The 27,899-nt window shown below is 42.1% G+C and overlaps 3 protein-coding genes across 7 annotated transcripts in view; 1 reads left to right on the plus strand and 2 right to left on the minus strand.

Moving 5' to 3' along the window:
• On the minus strand, positions 1-8,481 carry LOC133026793 (SWI/SNF-related matrix-associated actin-dependent regulator of chromatin subfamily E member 1-like). Of its 2 annotated transcripts, XM_061093755.1 has the most exons (11): positions 8,145-8,481; positions 7,331-7,381; positions 6,998-7,041; positions 6,550-6,654; positions 5,687-5,767; positions 5,223-5,354; positions 4,830-5,001; positions 2,297-2,469; positions 2,074-2,175; positions 1,284-1,545; positions 1-1,195 (listed from the first exon to the last, which is right to left on the minus strand). In XM_061093755.1, exons 2-11 carry the CDS (start codon positions 7,335-7,337, stop codon positions 990-992), a joined length of 1,284 nt encoding a protein of 427 aa, XP_060949738.1. In that variant the 5' UTR covers positions 7,338-7,381; positions 8,145-8,481; the 3' UTR covers positions 1-989. The 2 variants fall into 2 exon arrangements, with proteins under 2 accessions (XP_060949738.1, XP_060949747.1); XM_061093764.1 differs by lacking the exons at positions 6,550-6,654; positions 6,998-7,041; positions 7,331-7,381; positions 8,145-8,481 and having other exon boundaries at positions 5,223-5,568; positions 5,687-5,755.
• LOC133026761 (zinc finger protein Aiolos-like) overlaps positions 7,660-27,899 on the plus strand; it is a 29,483-nt gene continuing 9,243 nt past the window's right edge. For all 4 annotated transcript variants that reach the window (XM_061093730.1, XM_061093721.1, XM_061093713.1 and 1 more), the window contains exons 1-2: positions 7,660-8,415; positions 9,113-9,221. The gene's annotated coding sequence lies outside the window, so the exon portion shown is untranslated. The remainder of the gene's footprint in view (positions 8,416-9,112; positions 9,222-27,899) is intronic.
• Positions 10,572-26,870, minus strand: LOC133021996 (insulin-like growth factor-binding protein 4). The gene is made up of 4 exons (XM_061089011.1): positions 25,982-26,870; positions 17,048-17,211; positions 15,883-16,008; positions 10,572-13,994 (listed from the first exon to the last, which is right to left on the minus strand). Exons 1-4 carry the CDS (start codon positions 26,331-26,333, stop codon positions 13,857-13,859), a joined length of 780 nt encoding a protein of 259 aa, XP_060944994.1. The 5' UTR covers positions 26,334-26,870; the 3' UTR covers positions 10,572-13,856.

Below are 27,899 nucleotides of genomic sequence, written 5' to 3' on the forward strand. Positions count from 1 at the left end.
AAAGTTTATTGGTATAAATATGCAAAAGGAATTTCATTTTAAGACTGCATGTTTATGACTGCTCCTCAAGCTGTTTTATGACAACATGAACAATACATGTTTTATCAAACCTCGTCACACAATTACGGTACATTTAAGTCTTCTGCTGAAAATTGCATGATTGACAACAACACAGAAATGTTCTAAGCGTACTGCTTTTGATTTGATTGACAGCAAGCAAACTTGAGAACACTGGTAGTTGAGCATTGTACATCAATGTGGTATAGGCTACTTATGGATTGACTCTGAGCACAGCAAAACCAATACACAAGTATAATAAAATTGCTGATAATAAATAACAAAAATAACTACTACTAAGTACTACACACTCCTGAGACAATACTGTCACTGTAATACTGATAGTAAACAAATATTCTCCTGCCAAGGAGATGGTCACTCAGCTCCACTCTTCACAAGTAAGCCAACAATTTTTTTTAAATTTGCAACATGCAGAAATAACAGTAAAAGCAACAATGACACTACAATACAAAAGTCAAGGTTTAATATAACACTGAACAATGTTTGTCTCATATAGCTAGGCTTAATTTGCGACGATCTGGGACATGCCAGACATAGTGCTAGAGATATGTATCAATATGTGCTGAAGGGGGCTTGTCTGGGTTCTTTCAAATGGCAATGCGGCCTGTCACTGTATAGTTCCCTCACATGGACCATTGTGATACACTCTGCCGCCATTTTTTAGAAAGGACCACTGATTTTAGGGCTTCAAGTGCTCTAAATGTTTTATTTATTTCGATTCAGCCCATGTCTGTGAGCCTTGGTGTTTTCAAACTGAACTAAAACATCATATTTGCATCAGGCTTGTTAAACACTGAGCCCATCTGAACACTGATAAACTGAGATGGTACTGTGCAATATATATATTATCAGGTGATCATAGGCTAACAGACCTAACAGCCTTACAGTTCACAGTTAGGTATGTGTTGGACTCAGTGGGCTGCTCTCGCCTTGATGGGCCCCTCTGATGGCTCACTGGTCGGGGCATCTTCTGTCTGAGCAGAGGTGGTCTCTGAGCCAGTGTTACTGTCACTGGTTCCTTCCTCAATGGTTTCTTCTGGGACACTCTCCTTGTCCTCTGACGCCCCCTCCTCGCTGCCTGGATGGGCCTCAAGCTCCTCTGAGGCCTTCGGCTTCACTGAGAAAAAGAAACCAAATTACATGATGTAAAATCAAGACAGCCTACATGGCACCAGAATCCACACTTAAAGCCAAGGGTGGCTCACCTGGTGCATCTGTGGGGTTGGACTCTGTGTCCTCGCCCTCCTTGCTGCTACTTTCACTGGGAGGATTTGGCTCGGGCTTGTTGCCATGTGTTGCACAAATATGTTTTTCTTCTTCTGCTAACACACAGGTGGGGGCCTCTCTTGCACCGCGGCCCCCTGCATCCCTCTCACGTACTGCAATCCGTTTACGAGCTGCTTCCTCTGCTGCAGAAATCTCTGCAGAAATCTTCTCCATGTCCACTTCCACCTTCATACAGCACAGCTAGAAAGGGCAGGAATGGGGGTTTTAATGTTGATGAAAACAACTGCTGAACCCTTGAGGTGGCTGTATGTGCTCATTGGAATCACATTTTTTAACTTTACAGAGTTTAGTTTTGGCTGACCATGTGTGTTCAGTTTGAACTGACTTCCTTTAATTCAATAATGTAACGTAGAGAATGAACATAGTTTGTGTCTGTACAGCACTGTTTCATGTTGAGTCTTGATTTGACTTCTCAGACAGTGAATGGAAGGAGCTCTGTAAAGGATAAATGGCGCCGCCTGTTGTGGAGAGGGTACAGTGCATTCAGCTGCATGGTGCTGCATCTCATTCCAAAACAACAGTTATTATGGGCGCCACAAATTATAAATGATGACAGCAATATGATTGCCAGAACATGTGGATGGAGTTAGCAGCAGCTGGTGGCAGTAAGACAGATGTAGACGGGCACATAACCAGAGCTGCACACTGTACAGTCAAACATTCAAAGTGAAGCTTGCGTGCGAGTAAGTGATGACCAAGAAGCCGTACCCTTTTGAGCTCAGTTGTGAATGACTCTGTGGCTTCGATGAATTTTCTTTTCTTGTCCTGGTGGCGGTCTTCAATCTGAAGCAACTCGGCCTCCAGCTTTCTCTGTGACACAAGACACACAGGCACCATTGTTATGACATTTTAACACATAAAAAAACAAAGCTGTGAATGTTATATCCCACTATAATGAGGAGAGTAGAGGCTGACCACAGCGTGATAGTACCTGGTGTACCATCAAAGACTGGACCTGGCGTTGAAGGACCTGCATGCGAGCCGTAGTAACAACTGATCGCACATCTGGGACTACACTCTCACTGAGAATCTCGCTGATCAGACGATGGTTGCGTTGGAAACGAGCTGCAGCTGAGTGCTTTATGGAAAATCCGTCATCGTAATCTGGAGATGGGAAAAACATTTTCTGATTTACGTTCGTCTTGTGTAATGTATTTTCATACGCCTATCAAAAGGCAAAGAGTAGAGTCACTAACTTCATGAATCAGAGGCTTTGGCAAACTACAGCACAAATGATTCAAAACAAAAGGAAGCAAATGCTGCTGTATCTAGAGACTGTAAACATGAGGAAGATATTGCTCAATATTTATAGAGTCAGAGTTAAGTACAGGCCATCATGTCAAAATACATCCTCAAGCAAAGCAAAACTGTTATTGTTAGGTGAATGGGACAAGTGGTTAATTATACCCCATTGCATGTGGACAGAAGTTCCAAGATATAGTCAGCAATTTACATTCGTCAGCAAATGCTTGTAATGGTCTGAAATCTACACTAATTTAAAACACAGGATGATGATGATGCAGGAAGGTAAAGTCCAAAGAGTTCATCTACAGTGCGTCATCCACAATAATCCTCCACACTCTGTTGTGATAAACACCAGATGGATTCGGATAGGAATTCCCTTGAATATCAGTGGGCCTTTCATGCGGATATGTTCAGAATGAAACACATTACTATAATTTTTTTAGAACCATCTTCGGTTTCAGCTTTGATAGCCATTGTATAAGAGCATTTATAGTTGTCCCTTTTCTCCTTTGCTCACATTTTGTTAGGATATTTCATTACAAAATAAAGCAGCTAACCTCAAGTCAGTTAGGATGTTTCTGCAGAAAGCTAACAAAAGCAAACAAAAAATTCACAATAGTGTTAGTTTTCGATACCAAAACAACAACAGAGATTCACAAACAGCATATCAATGTGGAGAAACGGTCGAGGCATGTTTGTTAGATTTAGATGTCATTAATGAGACATGGAGGATCTACAAGGTCTACAGCGCAATTATTCTGAATACCGGCTATTTAAAGAAGGGATATATAAGATACCATAAGTAAATCTTATCCTTCTAATAATTTACAAGATGGCCACCTAAATAAAAACATGAGCAAATACAACAACTAAACTAATAGACTCATGCACTTATCAGAGGATTTACTTGGTCATGGACTCTTCAAACCTGTTAACTGGTATCAAATTTACAAGGTACATTAGAGGCCAGCTAAAACAAAGCCGGATTCAAAATACATTTAAAAAACAGAATTCGTTTTTTAATCTGCATTTTTCCACTTGCTAACACTGCTCAACATGATAATGAAGTATATACCATGTGGCACTCCAGGCTGGCTTTGTTGTGGTTAAACTTTACTAAACCTCTCTGAGATACAAGAGCTCTCAGAGGATATTACCTGAACTTGCTGCTGCGGTGAATCAATGTGCACACCCTTGAAACTTTCCAGACAGCAGAAAATGGTGCTCACATTGGTGCTCTGAGAGCAAAACAGGGAACTGTCACACAAGGTAACATACTCGAAAGGTAGGGTGCAAGGATCAAGCTTCTCCTGTGTTCACAAATTCAGTGGAGCTCAGTCTCACCAATGTGTGGGACATTTTCCACTTTTCCTTTTTGCAAATATCACACTTTAGCATAATTAACCCCTTGCAATGACTAATGTTGGTTCAGGTTATTTTTCATTAAACACTTTAAGTAAAATCATACACATCCTGTTTGCCCTAATGTCATGATTAGATTACAACCAAAACAAACATTAGACAAACAGTAAATGTAGACTTGTGACCATATCTGAGCTGTTTGGATGCTGATAAATAAAGGGCAGGAAAAAGTGGTGTAAGGCAGCAGCTTAGAAATAATTTCTCTAAGACTGTATTTATTAATAAAGCACAATCTCAGAATATGTGGCCACCTGGAGAGTTAAATCTTATTTAATCATTGACGTACGTGCAGTCTGTTGAGCACCCACTGGGGTACCAGCACTGACATTGTTTTGGTGTAGGGTGTTTCTAAATAGCAATTGGTTTTATCTGTCGTTTTCCTGTACATCATTATCTTCTCCTGTAGCCCAGGCAGATCTCAGACAAGCATCATTTCCGTGAGGTGGGTGTAACTCAAACGTCCTCTCTTTGCTTGTGTGTCAAACTAGTGTGTGCATCAGTCTTTGAAATGACAAGAAAAGAATGGAAATTACGCAATTACATCGAAACCAATGCAAAGAATGCCTACAAAAAGTGAAAAAGTTATGCAATGCAAATCGAGTTCAATTTTGCAGAGATTGCATTTCAAAGGATGCATTACCAAAAATGTGGATGGTTGTAACTGTGTAGGAGGAGGGAAAAACACAAGTCTCTTGGTGTGCGGCCTGGCAACACTGTGTGATGGTTTTACAGTAATTACAGCTCTGTCCCACCATTCTAAAACCTGGGAGACAAAGCATTTAGCTGAGTGGCCTTACCATCTGGTTCGTCTGCTGGTTGAATACTCATGTAAGGTTCGCCCTTGTCCAGTCTGGACTGCCTCTGACGGCTCTCCTCTTCCAGAGCTGCCTCAGCACGGCTCTTTGCATTGACATAGGCCAGGTACGCTGGCGAGTTGTGATAGGCCTTCATGCTTTCATTATACTCAATCTACGGTGGAGAAGACAGGAATGAAAAGGAAACAGCGACTGCAAGCACACTCAACATGTGGACCCTCATTACTATCAACTACGACAGGATAAGGAAAGAGGTTTACTCAGGACTGCAAGAGAGGAAGGAATGATGACTGGAGGGAGCCACAACTGTTGCAGACACATCTACTCGTCACCCATCAGAATAAACCCACGAACACCTTTTGTAAAACAACCAACCTTCTCTGCTTCGTAGCCATTCAAATAATCCTGTTTCTCCTCATCAGTGAGGTCCCTCCACATGCCACCGATTATCTTCCCAATTTCCCATAGCTTCAGATCAGGATTGGAGGCTTTTACTTGATCCCAAACCTGGTGATGAAAACCAGACATGTGTGTGGGGTTGGGTTGGATTGGAGGGGCTATAGGTGGTTATCTCTTTGCAGAGAGGTCACAAACCAGAGGAGGCCGTGTGCTTTAAGCTCCATCTTCAAGTGGATCAATCCCACAATGTGATGTGGACTGTTCTAGCTAAGCCCTGGACAATGTTGGCTTGACACCTACCTCATTAAACCACCATTAGTGTCTGTAAAAAAAATGTACATCTTACTCTGAGCTGATATAATGTTTTAAAAGCAAAGCATCCCTGTCTTCCAGCAGAGCACGTTGGTGCAAAGTGCAGCAGTTACACACTGTGTACTTACCTTACGACTATATCTCATATATGGCATCAATGGCTTATCAGGTGGCTTTGGTGGTTTGGGGATATTTATTCCAGAAGAGTTCTGTTAAAGAAAGAAAATAATCAACTTAAGGCATGTCGGTGTTGAGTGACCATTTATAAACTCTCAGCTGAGTAGAGCTTGTGAAAGTAAAGCATAGTGCATAGATTTTGTATTATCTTGATTTAATTTTTTACAGTTTTAGGCCACATTCAAGTCAGAACCTTACAGACTACAATGGAGTTGTGCTGGCGGTTAAAAAAAATCTCACCTAAGCTAAGATTTGCCCAGCGTGAGAAATAATGCCATTATCAGAGTCAGCCAACCACAGCTTGCATGCAGCGACTAAATTACTGCTCAGCGGCCTGAGCCATGCTGAGCTGCGAGTCTGTAATGCCATGGCAACACTGATGGCATGGGTTACTTAACATGGCTGACAGAAATGCAGACTTTGAAAGCCAGGTGGTATTTGAATACACATGAAAACACGGATGGACTCTTAGCCAGTCTGCACCGTGATGCAGACAGCAAGAGTTTGGAATGACACGCATTTTATATTCAGTCTCAGCAATAGCAGGAGTAAACCTCTAATACTGACTATTCTCCAATATCTGCTCTTTGAAGAGTGGAAATGCAAAAAAAATACCACTGTTTGCTCTGAACTAAGCAAAGGTCATTGGTATTGTGAAAAGCTTCAGAGCTATTCCAGAGGCTTCTGCATTGTCTTCCCAACTGACTGTTCAGTGTCGTGTTAGACTCAATTATTTGTTACATATTAGCTTTTCTCCACTTGGGTGGGTGTGACATTTGTGATCAACTTGTTTTTCTCTATGTTAGATTCGTACCGTTACCCGACTGTTGCTGCTTTGGCTCCCTCCCAGTCTGTAGTTGTTGTAGGCCAGATGGTTGTATGGGTTGTACCCCACAAACCCGGCAGTGTTGGGCATTTGCTGATGGAAACAGATTGAGACAGAAACATGAATAAGAAATGACATAAAAGAAAGAAAAGGGGGGAAAGCCCATGACATAAAAGAAATTAAAGAAAAACAATGAAAGACTCAGAGAAAAAAAACAAACAAAGAAAGTAGCATTCATGCCGGGGCTATAAGACAGTTATCTTTTCAGAGGCAGTGGTGTCTCAGCTCGTCAGTCTGGCTTGTGGATTCAAAATGAAATGGAAATCATTGGACAGAGCATAAACTGTTAAATGTAGTGTCCAAACACCAACATCAGTTTAATGTGCGATACCCAGGTGGTATTCTGGGATCGGTGTTGGTTACACTGAATACTCACAGTTGAAGGGGCAGGGGTAGGGGGCGGGGCATATGATGGTCTCTCTGTTGTGAAAGAAAAGGTCCAAATGACACATCAGCTCAAAGAAACAGAAAACTTATTCCAGTCCACAATCCATCTTTGAACACTTTCTACATATAGAAGCGTCACAGATCAGCTGAGACCTATATCACTGGAGTTCACCTTTAATGCTTATAAGACACTAATGAAACTACAGTGTAATGATCACATAGTGTCAGTAAAACAGTATGTCTAATGTATTTCATCATTCATTTTAATGTCATCAAAGACAAAGAGGTAAACAACACCCCCCCCCCCCCTCCAGTTCCTTACTTGACATCTTAGTGGAGACCAGTGGGAATCAGTCTGTTACAGTCATTGGCTCTGCAAATCAACACATTGCACGGCAGGATAAGGTTTTTTATAAGGTGTTGACAGTGATCCATACGTGTCACACAACAAAGACATGCCGATACTGAGTGTCAGATAGCAGAGCTTGCTAACACTGCCTTGCGTTGGCGTTAGCTTGGACTGGACGTGATTATGAACAGTTTGGAATAAAGGTGGATCTAACTTCAGAAAACATGTTGTGTTCGTGAGGGAACTGATATCAATACCAGCGTGGATTTGTTCAAGGCTATTAAGGGATCAACCTTCAGTGACTTTCATGACTATTTTCACGCAGTAATCGATGAACGGTTAACGTTAGCATCTCCTGCTGTTCACCTGATCCAACGCTGCATCGCTACCAGAACCACAACGCTGGTTAGCTAGCAAGCTAACGTTAGCACATATTCGTGTTAGCTCGCAGCTGCAGTCTTTTTGAGGTTTCTTCTCAGCTAACGGGAGGTTAGCTAGTCTGCGGCTGTATCCAGCAAGCACCGCAGTAAGCGGGAGTGAGGTGACGCTACGTGTGTTTCGATTCTAAAGCTCTGACTGCAGACGAAGCCTACGTGTGGTTAGCGCTGCTCAGTTAAGTTGGACTAAATAACCAGCGGACTGACGGCGAGCTAGCTGCTTACGTCGCGTAGCCATCTCCATGAAAAGACAATGACATCTGAGAGACATGCAACGTCAGGTCGAACCGACTGGTTTTAATGGTGATAAGCAGGCATGTGTGCTGAAGTGATGGCCAAAAGGAACTCACCCTACAACCTTTAGTCTCCACCACAGTGTGCACGTTGTGGCTTTGACAGGAGGGCTACCCACACCTAGCTCGGAGAAACGATCCCCACTAAAGTGAAATGGGGTCCACTCGAGAGATTCCTGCAGAATCTTCCAGAATCGCACCCCCACCCTCTCCTCATCTCAGCTGTGCCTTGCCTTCGCCTCTGATGCTCATCGCCCTCAGCTGTCACTGCTGCAGCCTCCATGGATGCAGGTGACAGCAGAACCACCTCAAGGACAGAGAAAGAAAGGTACCATAACAAGGCAGAGCTGCTCCCCAGGCTTACACACCTCATGTCTGCAGCTTTATCTGTAAGCTGCAGATGTGCACCATCACGGTACCTGTCAAAAAACACAATGAAGCCTCCTGGTTATATAGATGGAGAAAGCTGACCTACATTGTTGCCCTGACTTCCAAATACATTACTTCGTGTCAAAATGTGTCATGTCAGCGCAGAGGCTCTGCAGCTAGCACCCATTCTTCTCTACAACTTAGGTAATCATCTCATAATAAAAAAAAAGTTGGAATGATTTATTATGTCACCACAGCGTAAGTTGCCTTGTGGACACTTCACAGGCTGCTAAGCTTTTGAGAACAATCAACGTTGCCCTATTCACTGGTCCCTTGTTGTTAGAACTGAAATACTTTGCATTCTTGTTCACATTGTTTGAGAGCCACCAAGGTCAATAGCTGTAATAGTGTGTTCACTAAAGATAACACTTCTAAGCCTGGAGGATTTAGCCTACATCTCTGTTCATTCAACCTGAATAGTACTTGTTTTGGATTTGTTAATTGATTGTGTTCATTGTGACCCTGTTTCTTTCTGTTTACATTGCACACTTGAGAGCTTATTTTATTTATGCCTGACCTGCAGCCTTTATAGTATGCACAAACACACTGTTGTGAGCTCATCTCCAGGTGTGGGGCTTCAACTTCTTTTCTTTCAGCGTGTGATGACCAGAGAGCTGTGTGGACTGGACAGAGAGCAGATTCCTCACAAAGCACGGGCTGCAGGGCTGCTTAGCGCTGGACACCTGTGATGGACGACATCTGGAGGTAGGATGGAGGTCACATGCCTCCTGTCAGCTACTGTGCAAGATTAACACGGACACTCACACAGGGCCTCCCTGCCACAGCTGGGGGATGCGGATGCCCAGGGGCAGAACTTGGCCTGTGACATTTTGAATCAATCAGAGGAAAACCCGTAAAGCTGTTCTTGGAATGCAAATTCAGACCCAGTTCTTAAGCCATACAGAGCTCTCCAAAATGGACTCAGGCAGTGGAACTAAGCAGACTTGAAAGTTGTTTCTGGTAGAGGACAGTGGAGGTATTTTTAGAAGCTCCTGCAGCTAGATTATTATGATGTATCATTCCAGAGGTGTTCGTTGGACAAATGCCGAAAGTATTATCTTTAACCTGTCTGACCATTGGCTCAGGAAACAAACGGCCCAGGATTCTACCATCCCAAAGATAAAGACGTAACAGTCTAAAACGCTGAAAAAAAGATATAAATCAAACTAAATAAGAGAGTACAAAAGCCCCCTTGATAAAAGCAAGAGGTAGACGGATAAACTCGAAGTATTCAAAAACATTTAGATTATTGTAATTCATATGTAGAGTGTATATCCTGGAACACAATCCAGTTGAACAATACAAACACTTACACCGAATAGTAGGTTTTAAACCAGGGGTGGGAAACCTTTTTTCTACCAATGGTTTTGTCCAAAACAACTTGCTCAAACAAATCCTCACCTTTGGTAGGGCTATGCATGACTTACAATGATAGCAATTCCCTTGTATCACTATATACTTCTTAAATTATATTGTATTTGAAATTAAAGCCTTATTGGTCTGGGCTCATTCTAATTAGGGCTGCTGTGTTGGACAGGGCTGTACAGGATGGGGAACCACAAAAGAAGGGAAAACAAAGGGGATTTGAGGGCTAATGTTGTCAAATATTCAATTACTGAAGATGATTCCAATATCAGCATTAAGTGAATTCATTTCACTGTAACAGATGATCATTTATTTGTAAAAGTCCCACACTCCAGTTTAAAGGTTTAGAACTACAATAAATAAACTATTCTAAACTTCATAGAAGTAGCGTTTGATATAAGCACACATGGTATGTAAAAGGATTTTATTAATCGACATTTAAAAAAGTTTGTTAACGGCACTTGGCTAATTTTCCTGCAATGTTGTACCAGTTTGTGTCAAACAAGCAACAAGGACCCGTTTTCTGAACAATCCGGACAGTCACATCCATCTTTTCAAAACCTATTTTTGTCATTTCCACAGCTTCTTGCAATGCATTGGCCAACTTACTGTACATGCTGGCACTGACATTGCATTAAACTAAAAGCTATATTACAAACATTACAGCTACAAATAATAACAGCAACAAAGTTGACATTTCTTAAGTATTTTAATTGATGTTTTATACATTTTCATCAGGTAAACATTTACAATGTAACTGATTATTTCATTGGTTGATCTATATTTCAGTTCTTTGATCCCTTCAGTGTTTGAATATACTGTAACAGTCCTGCTCTGGACAAGATACACAAGAGCTCAGCTTTTCCCAACCCCAGTCCATTTGGATGCATGCAAACATTACACATGAACAGATAATATCAAAGGCAAAGTGGAACAGTCTACTCTCAAGAAATGCAATTACAGGTCAGTACAGCAAAGTTAAAGATCAAGCAATAGCTATAGCTTAAACACACAGTTTATGTCGTTAGGTAGGCCTTTACAAAATCGAAGCCATCTCTCAAAGATTAGGACTATTAAACAGAGGAATGGGTTTGAATGTGTTTAGTTACACCTCATTAGCTGATGAATGATAAGATTGTATAGGAACCTTGATGTGTGCATGCAGTTCACTGAATGAATATTGAAGTCTCCAGGTACTTTGGGGTCACAGGAATCATTTGGTTTTTGATATCTTTCAAACTGGAGAAATGATTCTCCACTCAGGCCATCCTTTTCTCTATCTGTCTGTGTTGTGGTGAACAACCTTTGGATACATCTCTTCTTTAATGACAGGTCAAACTCGTCCTCAGGTGATAATGCTGTGTCTCCAGCAGAGGTGATAAATTGACTATGGCTTCAATGATTAGATTACATTTCTAGCGTATGCAGTTTGATTAGTAATGTGTGGAGTTGTTATTGATATTAAGTTACCTTGGATAATTGTTGTATGTTATGATTAAACATTACAGGCTGTGAATCTAAAGAAAGTAATTTGTTATTCCCTTAAATTTTTATTTCAATTTCTTATATAAGTTTTGTATCAAAAAAGTGCACTTAAAATGGTATGGGTACAAATAGTAGAGGGGTTGTTTTAATTCTTTAGAATTTCACCCTTACAACCTCAAGTACCTTCAGGATACACTGAGAAGCATCAGAGAAAACCTCCAACTGATGGCAACAGGCCACATTTGTCAAATTTCGTTTAAGGATGAGGCGACTACTTTTTACACCTGAAAGTTTTACAACCGCTTCTTTTCTCTGACTTTATGGATATTCTAGTGCATATTGGAATGAGTAGAGCAGATTCAATATGGAAAAAACGTGAAAAATGATAACAATAATAATAATAACAACAATAATAATAATAATACTCATAATAATTTCCGTGGTACTTTTCTGTGGAGCTGAAAAAGAACTCCCTCAGGATGCTGTGCTCAAACAGTCGTATTTAAAGCTAAACTGATATTGAGGTAAAATCAGAGTGTGGTAGTTTATTTGATTTCAAAATATCTGATATTATTATACTGCAATCTGCACGCTAAGGATTTGTTAGGTTGGCATTCATGCTGCTCTGTGTTGGGATGTCCCTCTTCTCCAGCGACTTCAGGCCCAGCTAACACCAGTAGTAACCACCCAGAGGAATCTTTACTTGAATCAATAATAACCAAAGTGTCCCAAAGAACAGATGGAGCAGGCTGTTCATATCTGGTGATGACAAACACCAGCATTAGCTTAAACCTGCTACTTTCATGTACTGCACTCCACCAGTACAATCAAATTGCTATACGAGTATTACTAGCTTCTCCTATGATGTATAAAACATTTGAGGAATTGCTTAGTCACTCATTTAATGATGAGTGTGATTCTCCATAGATGATATTACAATGCCTCTTAACTAGCATTGACAGATTAACAGAGCAGGGTCATTATGATCATTCCTTTCTTTACTGCTACACCAGAGTCCTCTATATAAGGCTTCATGTTCGCTACATGTTGCGTTGCTGCCTGCAAAATCATTACAAGTTATTACACTCTGCTTGTTTTCTTTGAAGACATCATGCCTGTTATTTACTGCAGTGGCTGTAATGATAGTGCAAAGCTAATATGGGATGTTACGTTCACATTTTGACAATAACATGAAATCACACATTGAAGGCCTTTGTCAATGACTTATGCAAATGGTCACACATTGAGGTGCCCATCACACTTGGTGAAGCTAATTGCACCACTTCCAGAAAATGTCAGTCTTTTGTTCTAATACTAATCAATGCCCAAAAAAGTGCCCAAGCCATACATTTTTGTCGTTTTTTGGCACAATCAGTGTATAGCACCACCAAAGATCTGTCAAGCAGTCTGTTTGGAGAGAAGTCCGGTATGCTGAAACACTTTCATGCAAACATGAGTGTCACACTGGAATCTTAGCACCAGCTGGAAAAATAAGATTATCCTATCAGCAGTGTACAGAGTTTCTAGCCCAGCTTCACTGCCAGTACTCCTACTGGAGAGAGCTTGTCTGAAACTAAAGGGGTACACAGAGTTAACCACAGGGTGATGAAGCAGATCTGTTCAAAGCTTTTTAAAGATACAGTTTTTCAATTGAGTGTCACTTTTGACTTTGGTCTCCATGTTGTGAAGAGCTATGGTTTATCATATGATAATTCAAGGCAGGCGGTTGATGCAATTCTTTGTTAACCCTCTTTCTTTTTTGATTGAATATGTTTGTTCTCATCCTATCTATTATTGCTACTCTTGTGTTGTCTCTAAACTAAAGTTTGTGCTTGTAAACATGTTTTACGGTTTATTTTGACCAGTTTACCAGATGGGTGGGGTTTACAAAATATAGGACAATAAAGTAAGAGCCACACATTACAACAATTTACACATATTCTGTGAATAAACTAGTACACAGTCCTTTAATTGAGAACCTTTCTGGATTGTGTTGATTCAGTAATTAAAACGGATCTATAGCTCCAGAAAGAATGAAACAAATATGAACAGCTCCTGTTGTGTCTCAGGTCTGACTCTCTGCTCGGGTTGATGCATTTTCTTGTCACTATTCAAGAATACGACACTGAAGCTAGACTAGAGAAAACAACATCTTTTCTTCTCTAACAAATATCACAACTACATCTCTTATCTCTTGAAAGGCCTATTTTCTGCCACCAGTCTAAGGACTATCGGCCTTAGGTTCACACAGTAGAAACAATACACAAGTGCTAAAACACTCAGAGATAAAAAAAAAAAAAACTGTCACACACTGAAACAAAATAGCAAAAGAACTCAATTCAATGGTTTCCTTTTTGTTGCGCAAGGTCAAGTACCGTTGGCCTTCGTTGAAGTGAGGCTTTAGGGCGAAGTCCTTTCCTCATGTAGTTCTACTAATAAGCACCAGTAGAATTCAGCTGGTCCTGCACCCCCACTGCCACACCCCACTCCTCAATCCCTCAGGGTGGCAGTCATTAACTGGTGACAGTCCAGATCCCCTCGCTGCTCCAGCGGCCCCGGCAGCCTCATGCCTGTCTTCTGATCCACACACCAGCACCTCCCCCGCTGGCCATCACGTGCAGGGTGACACTGTGCGCACAAAGATCAATAGAATATACTACTTGTAGAACACCTTCTTAGGGGCTAGGGTTGGCAATCACACAGGCTTCACTTTAAAATAATGCAACTGATACATCCTACCCCCTCCCATCTGCTCTCTGGTCAGAGTTACAGCCCCAAATCACATGAAAGTTCACTGACTAAAACTGCTAGAAGCCAACTTTTTGGTGACTTCCTCACTAACCTTCGACTATCGTCTCTTCTGAAGCAGTGTATGCCACTATCAAGACATGAAGAGAATTTTAACAAATAAGATAAAAAGTGTTTCAGAAACAAAAGACCAACAATACCTTTAACTGCAGGGGCTAATATTCAAGCTGCTCTACTCAACATTTTATCGGATCAAATGACTGAATGTAATGTGGAGGGGGTCACTGTTCCACATAACATCCAACTCTGCACTTCGCCATAGCTCTATGGTTCTTTGCTGCAACTTTACTGTTGCAGTTCACTTTAAAATCCTCATCGGTACGTTTTCATCAGCAAAGGGTAAAAAGCTCTTAAAATCCACTCTGCACCACCCACTCTGACAACGTTGACAACAAGCTGGTCAACACAGTGGAGCTTTTAGCAGATAGGAAAGATTATTAGAGCGATCGAAACCTGTTCTGTGTCTGCTGGATGTGTAAACAAATCCAAGTAATATCATGTGTAATATATTTTGTAACATTTGACACAGTGATATTAGTGTCAAATATCCCTGTTTCATCTACAGTGTGTAGAGCTTTCACAATAATCAATTTATGCAGGTTTATATAAAACTAGGTTAGAGTTTAGTTAGCAGCTTAATTATCTTTTAAGCGGAGGTGTATCAGTGCTCTGTTGGCAGGGCCATATAAATGACATCAGACCTGGCTTGTTAAGCTCTCAGACATTTTTATTGTTTTACAGCTCTTGGCATTTTGCATAAATGGTTAAATGACTGGAGTTTGTCAGGTTTAGCAATTTTATCAGCAGGCCACATCAAGAGAATGTTAATGATAAACAGAGCTTGAAGTGAAGGTAAATCACGTCCAGCTGAAATTTAAAGATTGCTAAACAAACAGGTATGTCAAGCAATTTCATTATTTGATGTGTAATCCTGAGATTCCTTGTATGAGCTTTTAGAAATTATTGTATTGCAGTTAGGTAAGTTTAAAAAAGCTTCCAGTTAATAATCTCAGAGCCACTGTGCCATGAAATGATTCCTAGTTTCCTTCATGACCTGTTCTTTACTTCCCAATATTTAGAGTGCAGCTTTAGTTCAACAGTAAACAGATGCCTGAGAATCTGTGCAGACCGAGACACTTTAACCATGTTACACAACCAACACAACTCAGACTCCTGATGACTGCTGCTTTAGCAGAGATTTCCTTTTTTATCACTAGCTGAGCGACTGCTGCTTTGATTGCATATTTAGCTCAGAGCAGTCTTATCTGTGTTGTTATGTTCTCTCTTTCCCTCACTCTTATCTGCAAAGTTGCCCAATCTCACAAAGGCAGAATAACAAAGAAAGTAACGGCATTCTGAAGCTAATTGCATCCATAGCAGAAGTAAAGTGATTATTGTTCAACAGTTTAGGGGAAACCACTTTCCACGCAGAGTTCAACTCTGGATTCCTAAAAGTAAATCCCTTTTCATTTGAGCTTAGAAAAATAAGACCTTGGCATTAACAGGCGACTTGGACACACTTTGGTGTTGATCTTGAACTTGGAAGACAATATTTCATCGGCTGCAGGACTGTTTTGTGATTTGGCCCACACATTGCTGATGTAGCTTGAAAGGAATTGTTAGAAGTAGACAGATAGGCATTTGTACTTGTGCTGGCTTTTTAATGGGAATTCACAGACTCACAGAGTGTGTGTTTGAAATGACAGACCTGTTTAGGGTGGAAGTCTCCGTTCTTGTCACAGTTGGGTATAGGGATTGTGAAGAGATCGTCATGGGTGCGGGTGTTTGATGCCAGTCTGTCCAATGCTCTTTGTAGCTCAGCACGACACGGAGCCTGTGGGAGAAATCACTTGCAATATGGGCATATAAATGTACAGTGGCCTACGAAAACTGGAGTCTATGAAATGATGTTAAATGATTGTCTAGTTTCCAAAATGAACAAGACAATAATGAGTAAGTTAAGGTAATAAAAAAATCAGCCAACACTTCATCATTAAGCCTAAAAAATAAACACAGGAAAAAGGGGAAGTGTTTTTGGATTTAGTGCCTGCTCTTGTCTGCTGGGGTTAAATCAAGTTACTATAATTTACCTGCTGAGTGTATTGCCTCCAGTGCTCATTATTTGGGAACACGTTGAACTTGTTGCAATGAGGAGTTCTTTTTTTATATGATTAACTGTCTTGGCAAAAATTCTAACTTTAATTGTTCCATCATGGTTTATTTTTGAGTCAGAGTTCGTTTTGGCGTGATCCTGAAACTCAAGTTAACACAGGTTTTTAACTTTACTCTATTTTTGTTTTCAAATGCACAGAATCTGCAACTGGAATTTAGTGTTTTTTTGGCAATTGATTGAATGTGAATGAATCGATGTGGAAGGTTTTGTAATCAATCTGCAGCCAGTCAGACTCCGTTCCCACAAACACTTTGAATTTTTTTGTTTTTAAAGTAAAAACGTTAACATCCCCCCAAAACACCCATTAAATGTAAATATGACAGAGAGTGGGGAATTGCTGTGCATGGCTGCAACACATTTCTTTGTTCAGAATGTGGTAAAACCATAGACTGTATATATAGGGGTAAAACCAGCCTGTTACTGATTAATGGGAATGTTATGATCATGATCTTTCCTATCTTAAAACAGGAATTTCACGATGATGTCAATGTACACCTGTACTTTATTTCACAAGACCGCAATTTAACATTATAGTGTGTAAATAACTAATTGTACAATTTATAACCTCACTGTTCTGCTTTGGAACCATAAGGGCGTAATGTAAAACACCTGCGGGGGCTCAGGCACGCTCTGCACAAGGAAATGCCTGTGTTTGTTGTTTTCTGGTGAAACTGATAAGATGTAAGATTGTTTCTCTCACCAGCGCCGCCTTGGTCTCCTCCCTGGCAGTGTTGCTCCTCTGATTCGTGGATTTCGGAGGATGCCGGGCCAGGGTCTTCTGTATGCACCGCTTGTCTTGTGGACTGCACCGGATATTGCTGTTGTTTGGGTGCTCAGGGATGATCTCATCCTGCCTGTCCATCGCTATAGGGCAAGGAATAATGCTTAGGTTCCGCAAATTCAACAAGAATGTGAACAATACACAGTCAGAAATATTACGTCAATAGTTTTCTTTATTTTAGGAGCCTCACTTGCATGAGGGTCAGTGCAGCTCAATTCTATGACGTTAGCATAACTTACGCAACCCATTATCTGCATTATTTGGCTGAGTGACAGACACAGAGCAGGAGCTGTTCTGCTCATCCTCCTGGTCCTTCCACATATCATCCCTTACAGCTGAACTTGGTAAAAATGTAGGCTAAAAACTAGGCCAGGTTGACCTCAAGGACACTACGCTGTATTCCTGCTCTGGGGGGTTAATCTGTACCTCAGCTCTCGCCCCGGCACTCTTCAGCTCCCGTACCACAGCCACACCATGAGCTCTGAGGCTTTTTTTAAAAATTCATCACCCCTTATCTGCCACCCTCTGTCCATTGTGGTCTGTGCCACACTCACCTTTGCATCCCTATAATCCTGCAGTTCCATGGCCCTGCAGGCAGCCAGCTGCTTCCTCAGGAAGTGCCCCCTCCCTCCCTATTCCCCACCCTTCCACAACAACCTCAGATTGTGCCAGATGGAGGTTGTTATAGGGTATTTGCACTGTCACAAGTTGGCATAACTGTGTGTGTGTGTGTGTGTGTTTGTATATGTGTATACAGGTGGTTAATTTGAGGCACAGGATGAGCCAAATGATAGATAGAGCTTGTGTATATGTTTCTTATGCACATACATGAAGTCGCCTTTCACCTGAGTTTTTTAAGAGATGGCAGCATTTCATGCTTTCTGCTCATAACCTATAGGCATGTTAAAGATCAGCACTGGAGTGAAAGAACTAGAAACCGTTTCGTCCTTTTCTGCTCTCGGTCTGATTACTGAACCACTGCCAGGGATCCAGTGAACTGCTGTTGGCAAGAGACACTGAAGGTGGGGCCGTAGCCTCTATGTAAACCCTTTTCTCAGGTCCATGATGCATGATGGCATGCGTATACGTATCTTAATCAGTACAAGCTTTTGTTACCACTGGAGCTGCCTGGCTTATGGTATCCCTACTGTATTCAGGTATTGATCCTGGGCCATTTACTGCTAAAGATTCAATTTTTTTTTCCGGTCATTTAGTGGAGTTGAAAGGTGGCTGGGTTTCTCTAAACTTCACAGACCGTCCTCTTGCTTGGCTTGGCTCGTCTAAGAGGGAAGTGTGTTTTGCCTGTTTGTATTTTTAGTCTGGTTGCTGTTGCTCATCAGCCCTTTCTTCCACAAGAGCCAACAGGGTTTCAGCTGTTTCCCTAGTTCCAAGTTGTTCTTTCTTGTCTTTTGCCAGTTCACAATTTTCCAATTCCACGCTCTTTCGCAGGGTGAGCCAAAGTGACTTCGAAGTGGGTCAGGGGTGGCATGTCCTGTTTGCTACCACTGCTGTTTTCCATGGAGGAAGTGCCACTTCTCAGTGTTGTTTCATTTGATTTGGACCAGCAGCCTTTAAAATCTGATTCAGCCATGGACCCTGTACACTGCCTGTCGCAGGTGTACAGCAAAGATAAATAAAACTCTGTAGTAAATGTACCTTCATCATCCACCTACTAATTCCACCATCATCTTTTTGTCTATCTGTATGTGGATTGCACATCTCACAAACCGTTTATCTAAACGATTTACCACGACTGTGTAGTTATCAGTAGGGGCAGGGCAGTTTGGCCTTCAGTCTGTGGACATGTCTTTCTCTGATAAACTTAAGCACTGGTCGGCAGGTGGGTCAAACCTCAGTCGAAATCACCACCAGATCATTTTGATAATTGTTCTATTTCAGCATATCGGACTGACGCAAACATTTAGGGGTGTAGTGGTTGCTGACATCTGTCATGGCAACAACATAAATAGAATCATTTCCTGTTTGGCAATTTGTCTTCCAATTAAAAGCACAGAAACCCAGATTTTACTTTTGAAAAGTTGTGAACTTGCGTCTGAAGATTGTTTCGATTGCTTAACAAAATTCTGAAATAGCCGTCATGCAATGTATCAAAAATAAGGAATCAAGCTTTAATCTAAACCTCATGCGAACAGTAATGAAGCAAATTCGGTCTCTCGTTGCAGATAAACCAGGTAGGATGAACGCAAGGTTCTAACTTCAATTTGCACCATAGACTGTTCATAAAAAGCTCAAAGCACACAAACTATAAAAGTGACAGTGTATTGTTGAGCTGTTTAAAAAGGACTCACTTATGACAAGGAATCATTCTGAAGTAGCTCCACAGCATTAACACAGGACAGAAAGAGAACAGGCTGGTTTACGACAGGCATTGCACTAGTACTCCGAATCAATAACAACCCTCACCTCATAACATTGGTGTTTAAACAAGGTCAACAAGACCCATTCAAACAAAAACAAAGAGTATTTATCTACCTCTGAGTAGGTTGAATTAATTTGTTAAACCATTGGTATTATTAATAGCATCGTAGCTAAACAGTATAACCTCTGACTGACTCCCATCCAATCAATGAAAGAAATCCAAACCTGTTGCACAAAAAACAGCATGATTTGCTCAATCTAGTTCCTACTTAAATATTTGTTGTCATATGTCGGTTCCAGCAAATGTATCCGTCAAGTGTTGTGACTTGTCGTGTGAGCATGTGAATCTTGATCATTGATTGGCAGGCCCCTCAGTTGAGAAGTCAAACAGCAATAACATTGAAAGGGTGCATCTCAGGTTCAATTTCCATCTGTTTTGATGAATGTATTTGCTGTCACAGGACAAACTACTTCACACAAGTTTGTCCTGGTTACATCATTCCATCTACATTTTCAACAGATTCAGTATGTTTACCTTCTCTGTGTACTCTGTAAAACAGTGACATAAGGGACCAAAGGGGTCATGAGATTTCAGATTCCACTGTTGTGTGTAAACATTGTGTGTTAAATCCTCGTCAAATAAATATTTAGTTATGCTGAGAAAGACTGGCAGAGTGCTTTGCAATGGTTTATACTTCTACTAGTCATCAGGTCTTGTTCGAAGCCAGAAGAGAGTCCAGTATGTGAAACATTTGTACAAAAACCTGAGATGCACTCTTTTAATGTTATTGCTGTTTGACTTCTCAACTGAGGGGTCGTCACAACAGATCACCATCTGCATATTTGATTTGGCATAAGCTCGAGGAAACCAGTGATCAAACCCTGAGAACAGCAGCCAAGCTGCTCTACCTCCCAAGCCACGGCCTCCCCAATGCACCGTTCTAAATGAAATGACTGCATTTGGAATCTTTTTGATACTAACACACTTACAGAGCAAAGTAAATATATCACCCATTATACTTGAGTTGTGGTCTATGTGAAGAGGAGCTTACCAACTGCAGTTACGTAACAAACAATTGGTAAGGCAGTCCCTGAGAAGATTCAAAGCATCAGTTATATATTTTATCAATATTGACGCTGCTACGTCAGGTCGTCCTGTCTGCTATTTGTGACAGGTACAGTCAAACTCCAATGGAACCCTGTTCAAAGTGTTGTTTGATTGTCACTATGAAAAGGGAGCATAACAGAAATGGCTCCACCTACATAAGAGCACTGACCAGTTTATTTGTCAACTGTAACTTTTCTCACTCAGTACATACTTTGGTCATGATAATAAAAAAAAGTATAGGGGTCCATAAACAATGGCAACTTAAAATAGGTGAAAATCTAAAACAAAGTTTGGACCTCCAGTGGTTTGCCTGCAGTGACATCCCTGTGTAGTTACAGGTACTTGTGGATAGATGTGTATGATGTATGTATAATGTAATACATCGTCAGAGATGGTCTCTATGAAAAAAGAAACAGTCAAATCTTGAAATTTGCAGGCCCATAAATGTTCCAGACTTATCCTTTCGTTTTTTACCAATTCTTGTTTTCATGAGATTCTGGCAGCTCAAAAGTAAACTAGGCTTACTACCAAACTTTTCACTCAACACTGGATGCTTGGAGAGAGTATCAGACTTCTGATTTCCAGGCAACAGATTTCTTTGAAGCAGTTAATCATCAGTGCAGTTTTCAGAACACTGTTAACCTAGCAGCGTGTGTTGTAAGAGGGACAAATCTTTATTTGTCAAGAAACCTTAGAGGTGAATCAACTATGAATCACAAGGACAAGACACCTACTGCTGCACTGCCTGATACTACTCCAGCCACCTCCCTTTATGATAATAAAAATAAACAGATAATTATAATAATAAACATTATACAACAGACATCATAAAATACAACATGTGTTTGAGTCTGAATCCAAAGAAGACACAGCAGCAGCTGTTTGATTCACCCTTGAATGAGCACAAAATAATTATGAACCATAAACCTGAGGATTATTAATAGTGTACACGTTTCTTTTTGATTTCTCGGCTGTTATTGACTCTGTTTGTTAGTTTCTGCTGCACTAATGGCACCATAGAACAAAGATCACAGAAACAAGTATAAAATCCTGATCACTCTGCTGCCGTAGCAGCTCTTGATTATTTGTTGAAGAAAACAGGTCGGTTGCTTTGGTTTCTGCTTTTAAAAATTGTGTAATATTTTAGCCTAAGGTTTGAAACTCTTGAAAGCCAGATACAACACACATGCGGTGTGGATCACAGGCAGATATATGAGTAGAGGATAGAGCAGGAAGTCTTCTAGATGGATCCTCATCATCCTAAAAATCTCCTTAATCCTTAAATCGTCTGGTTCAGAACATTGTTTCTTCTGTTTTTGAGAAAACAATCACATTTTTCATCTGGAAAAAGCAAGTTCTGAGATGCCTGAATTAATGTCCTTTATCCAACATTATCAAATGAACTGTGTTAAGGTCATTTGTAACCTCAGGGTCAATTAATGTATTTGAGTTCAGATTTTGTGAGTAAACTATTTCAAAGTAAGCTGAGGTTTTTCCGAGGCATTATTCATTTGTTGATGCATTGTTCGTGCATTGGATCCATGAATATAGGAAAACCTGCAGCTGCAGTGAATTAGGTCAAACTATTTTGAGTCACATTTTTAACTTAATTTTGAATGGACTGTTCTTGTTTCAATTATTTGAGTAGGTTCTTGAGTGGACGTGCAAGGAGTGGAAATTAATACATAATTTAAAATGCCTGCTGAGTTCCTGGAATATTAGATAGAGCTAATAAAGTATTTGATCATATATGAAGGCAAAAATAATTATATATAATCAGTGATTAGAAAATGCAATTCTCAATATAATCACCATCATGAGGTTGGGGTGCAGAGTGCTGCAGGGTTTTGATCAGTGAAATACTGGCCTTAAATATGAAATATCAGTCCCTGGTGAATGCCGTTCCTTCTCAGATTAAGTGTGTTTCACGGTCAGGACAATGTAGGATTGTTTGTGGATCTCTCTGCTCCAACACCAGGAGGGGGTCACTCTCTCGCAGAGGACAGCAATTAGCTAATCACGTTTACTCCTGCATAAGAGCCCCAGCTGTACAAATGTGCTGCACAGCCCAAAGAAAGCAAATACACAACATAAGAGGACATCTGCACGAAGAGATTTGAGAATATGATTCACCCCAAAACTACATGCACATCTTTAACCAGGTCACAACTCCCTAAATGTGCTAAGGAGTGCTTGCTAATAGGAGCAGTGAAAATCTAGGTTAGCATGCTGCTCTCGTAGAGACCTGTATCTAGTAGATTGAGCATAGATGGACTGAGGCTCGCTCACCTCCTAACTCTGCGCCTGTAGGTGTAAGACTTCGTATCTGACATCTGTATTGGTTTGTGAATAATATCTGTTTCAACCATCGTCAGATGGAAGCGTTTGAATATGATTTTAAGGCAGACTCAGCTGGAATGTAGGAGCAGACGCCAACACACGCATGATGATTCATTCTAAGTATTAGAGAGGGTTTCTAAGAATGGGATGTTAAGAAGCACTAACATTGTCTTAGACCTTGACATAAGATGCTGGATAGTGCTTGTTGTTACTATGGAAGTTAAGTATAATTAATATTAACACATTTATGAGAACAATGCTAATGTTTTGAAAAATTAAAAATAGTAGTTGGTAACTAGTGACAGTTGAAAGACAGCAAAGACATTTGTCACACAAGGATGAAACTATTAGTCAAGTCCACATCTGCTTTTACCTCATGGTCCTTTCATTAGGAATTCTCTTGGTTTTTAAAAACCCTCTTCTATTTTTATCTAGCATGTTCACTGTTGCTAGGAGTGGGGCAGTGTCAGACATGTATTCAGGAGATGCACCCCCTTGTTTAATAATGCATTAGTACAGTGAATGCACCACAAAGGAAATCTCCTGCTTGTGACTGGAGTGGCTCCACGCCTTTCCCCAATGTCTTTCTAATTGTCCCTCTACTACCATAGTTTACATTGAACATTCTTATATAGCGGATCTGAGCTGCTGCCCAGAATAATTGATTTTCAGTGAGATTTGTTGGGCAGAGCTTCCCTGCTTTGTTATGACAGAGTCCAGGGGTAAGGAGGAGTGTGGAGACAGAACTCTGCACTCAGATTACAGAACACCAAAAACAAAACTTCGGAACTTTCCAAAATGTTCCATCTACTGCCGCTCCACCCGGCAGAAAGGACCCGAGACTCCCCCCAGTGCCATATTACCCAGTTCCAGTCCAGCTGATCGGACAGTGCAGCATCAAAGAGCATAAATTATGTTCAGGGAGAATACTCTGCAAGATAAAATTGTGTTGATGGACAGATGTGGACCAAGCAAGCCCTTCTTTTTTATCATACTCTAAACAGCTTTCCCCGTCTCTCTGATTCCATTTAGTCACGCTATGTGCCGGGCCTAACCTATGCTGGCCCTGCACAGAGAGCAGAAGGCTCTCATTTCAGCTCTGGCAGCAAGAGTGCCGATGAGCTCATCCTCATGAAGGAGCTGGACGTGGTGGGCGATGCACTTGAAGGCTTGTTAGGGTTGGGAGGGAGGGAGGGGAGCACCCAGGGCCAGGGAAAACAGATGCTGCATTGAAGATTCAAATGATTGGTGTTCTGACGCGAGCAGATAGCCTACTGCCAGTATCAGTAAACGTCTGGGAGCCTAGACTCAGTGGGAGCAACACCGGGCCAGTTAGTCGATAATGTGGAACAAATGAAAGAACCAACTTGTCCGCGACACATTATAAAAGTTGTCTCATTCGGCGTAATGGAAATCAACACCCCCCTTTGTGTAAGGCAGAGGAAGATAAACAGTAGAGCGTGTCCCATCAGTAAAAAGACGTTAACGTCAAAGCAGTGAACTGCGACTGGATATGCAGATAAGACATCCAATATTAAGACATCCCACTGTGTGAAAGTGGAAACAGACTTTCTTCTCTGCAAGAGGAATGCAACAACAAAGAGGAGGACAAGACGTTGACCTAGAAAAGGGTGATGGAGACAATGACATCAGAAGGGGATAGTTTGATAGTTAGATGTGTGCAGCAGGAGCAGGAGCAGGAGGAATGGGGGCGTGGCATCCATGAAAGAGCAGCAAGTGAATTACTGATTGCAGAGAGCTCTAATAGCCCCAGACTGGCCCCACTCCATTACAGTCATTTCATACAGCAGCTTTTATTACCTCCTCCCATTACACACACACACACACACACACACACACACACACACACACACACACACACACACACACACACACACACACACACACAAAGAGAGACCACCACAATGCATTTTACTCCCAACACTACATGACTACCTGCAGCATGTCAGTTTAACATGAGCATGATGAGATAATTGCACACACAAGGTAGGTTGGGAAAGGGAGTTGTAAGTGTTGCATAAGCATTAACCAAATGAATGATTCCTACACTAAAACAGGTATGGTCTTCACTAACACACCACATAGTCATAGAGAGTGTAGACACACGCTGCAGACACACACACACACTCTCTCACATGCACACACGCCCACCTCATCTATGACCACACCTCCTCCGCTGGCCTCTCTGAAGCCTGCGCTGCATCTTACACCAGGGCCCCTTTCAAAACGAGCATCCACAAGACAGCAGAGGGACTGTGCGCACTCTCCCATCAGGCCATGCGTGAGGAGCTTGTGTGTGTGCATGCTCTGGTTCAGGGCTTAGCTGAGATTAGGGTAAACAAGCAGCACATTGTCACACCCCCCCCCCCCAACTCTGACCCTGCCCAGCTCAGGTAAGGCCCGAGCAGCAGAGACAGGAAATATTCCGGCCTGCCCAGGCGTGAGTCCACAGAGGAGGACGGAAAGAGGAAAACCAGTGTTGGAGAGGTTTGGTAAGACCTGGTCCGATGTGGCTGACGGCTGTTACATGCTGCAGATAGTTAGAGCATCTTTACAAAACAACTTTGTAGAGATATCAGGACTAGTGGCAGAAACTTGGACTATGGGCAGAAAAGGTCTCTGGTTCGTCTCTGGTTCGACTCCACGGTGAAACAACAAAAAGACGAACCTGGATTGATCTGTCGAAAAATCCAAGAGGATTCTCCTTACCCTGTCTAGTGCCCCTGAGCAAAGCACCTTGCTCCCCCAACATCTGCTCCCCGGGCGCCGTACATGGCTGCCCACTGCTCTGTGTGTCCTGCACCAGATGGGTTAAAAGCAGAGGTTAAATTTCCCTCCTTGCATGAGTGTGCTTGTGCATGTCTGCGCATGTGTTTGGGACAAATAAATGTATCTTAATACTTTCTGGAAATGTTTTAGTTCTTTGAGCCTCTTTATAACCGACAATATCTAAACTAGGTGAATTTGCCATCAGTTCACACCAACTCTGACCCCTTTGTTCTCACCTGAGTTCTCTTCCACCTCCCGCTCATCGGTGCACACCCCCTGGCCATGCATCAGCGAGTGCAGTGGCCGCTCCACCCCCCGTGGCGGGTAGCAGCGAAGCCCGGTGCCACATCGGGGTGAGTAGACGCCACAGTGTGCAGCTTTCGGCAGGGCGCAGGTGGGACAGCAGCCACAGCCGGGCTCCCGCACTGTCTCCTCACAGCCGTCTGGCAGACGACAGCTGGCCAGCCTCTCCTCTGAGCACACCGGGCAACGAATAGCTTGGTCCGACAAGCACAGCGCCACCAGCGACAGGGCGCTGAACACCCACAGGCTCCTGCAGGATGGAGCTACATCACCTCCACGCACCATGGCAGCCCGGCACCTGCACTCAGTCCTTCTCCCTGGTGTATGGTCCCCTTAGCCTCTCTGCTCTCTCTGAATGTCGTGCAGCTTTTGATCACTTTATACTTCAACAGCCGATTTGAGACACGCAAGGGAGGATTGAGAAGAGCGCTTTGTCCAGGATGGTCTTTGATATTTTCAGCTGGTTAGTGTTTCAATTGCAGGGACACAATGCCTCTGCTGTACTGCCTCTCCGTTCCTCTGATTCAATTTCACAGCGCAGAAACTGGAGCCTGCTCTTGATCTGCTCGACTGGCGCATGTGCTGGTGATAAGAGCTAGGTTTGGTAATTTTGGAATGATCAGTTGCAGGAAGGATATCCACCAGTGTGCTCAGGTGAGGCTTGCTCTGTCTTCGAGTCCAGAGGCTCGCCCACCCTCTGCTCAAACACCCAAAAAAATCTGGTCTACAAGTGTCCAAATGCAAAGCAGGTCATCAAAAGGCAGTGTTTTAAGTAACAGCTGCAGCTTCCTCCTCTTGCTTGTGTGCAGTGCAAAGGACTCGCTCCTGAGAATGGCTCAACACGAGAGGCTCTCCTTGGACTTTATACTGGTCCATGGTCACGCCTCTTTCTACAGTGAGAGAGAAGCTGAAAGGCACAGCGGAGGAAAGCCAGGCTAAAGCTTTCTCCCTCTGTCTCCCTCTTTCTCTCTCTATCTCTCTCTCCTACTCAGACACACACTCTCCCTCACTTGTCCTCTCTCAATCCTGAGTGCACCTAGAGAAGAAACAGCTGATTTACCCTCTCACACACAGAATACATTTATTTTTCTCCCCCACCCAGCCATTATTATTCTCTTCAGTCGCGTTCAACTTATTTCATGTGAGGGGCGCTCAGACCTATTGATTTGCATGTTTGGAGATTACTTGATGAAGCATTCTGGTCCACAAAAAGTAAAAAAAAACAAAAACACAGTGCTGTTCCATTTTAATTAACCCCAAATGCCCAGCACACATGTATGTGCCTCAGGGCTGAAACGTGGTTCAAACAACAAAACAAGCTCATGCCTGCTCCCTCAACAGGGTCTCATTGTGTGTTTGTGTGCGTGTGACTGGGTGTGTTTGCATGTATGCGTGTGCGTCCAGAGTCCAGTTCCCCTCAGCCCCCCGGCCCACCCCCACCCACAATTATGTTTGCCCCCAGATCTCTCTTTCTCTTTTTCCTCTCTCGCTACTAAAAGGCAAACGGACAGTCTAAACCCCCCCCCCCCTCCCTCCCCACTGCCGCCCTGCCCCCAAAGGTCCTACAAAAAACTTCCCACCGGTGGAATCAAAAGGATACATTTTAACAACGCTGCAGAGCTGAGATAGTTTACATGTGTGTTTCTGATCGTGAAAGAGTGAATCAGGGTGTTGCTTTGTTCTGGTTTGCTGCGTGTGCAGATAGTCCCTCCACTCAGCCTGGAAGGTTTTGAATCATGGCTTTTATTGGTCAACATCCCTTTTTTTTTCCCCTGTGTTCCTTTGCCTCCATTTTGCCATGGAAACCCAGCATGTATTGTAATGCCTTTGTGAGTGGGTTTCCTTTTTGCT

This window comes from Limanda limanda, chromosome 2 (assembly GCF_963576545.1).
Source record: "Limanda limanda chromosome 2, fLimLim1.1, whole genome shotgun sequence".
Taxonomy (NCBI): domain Eukaryota; kingdom Metazoa; phylum Chordata; class Actinopteri; order Pleuronectiformes; family Pleuronectidae; genus Limanda; species Limanda limanda.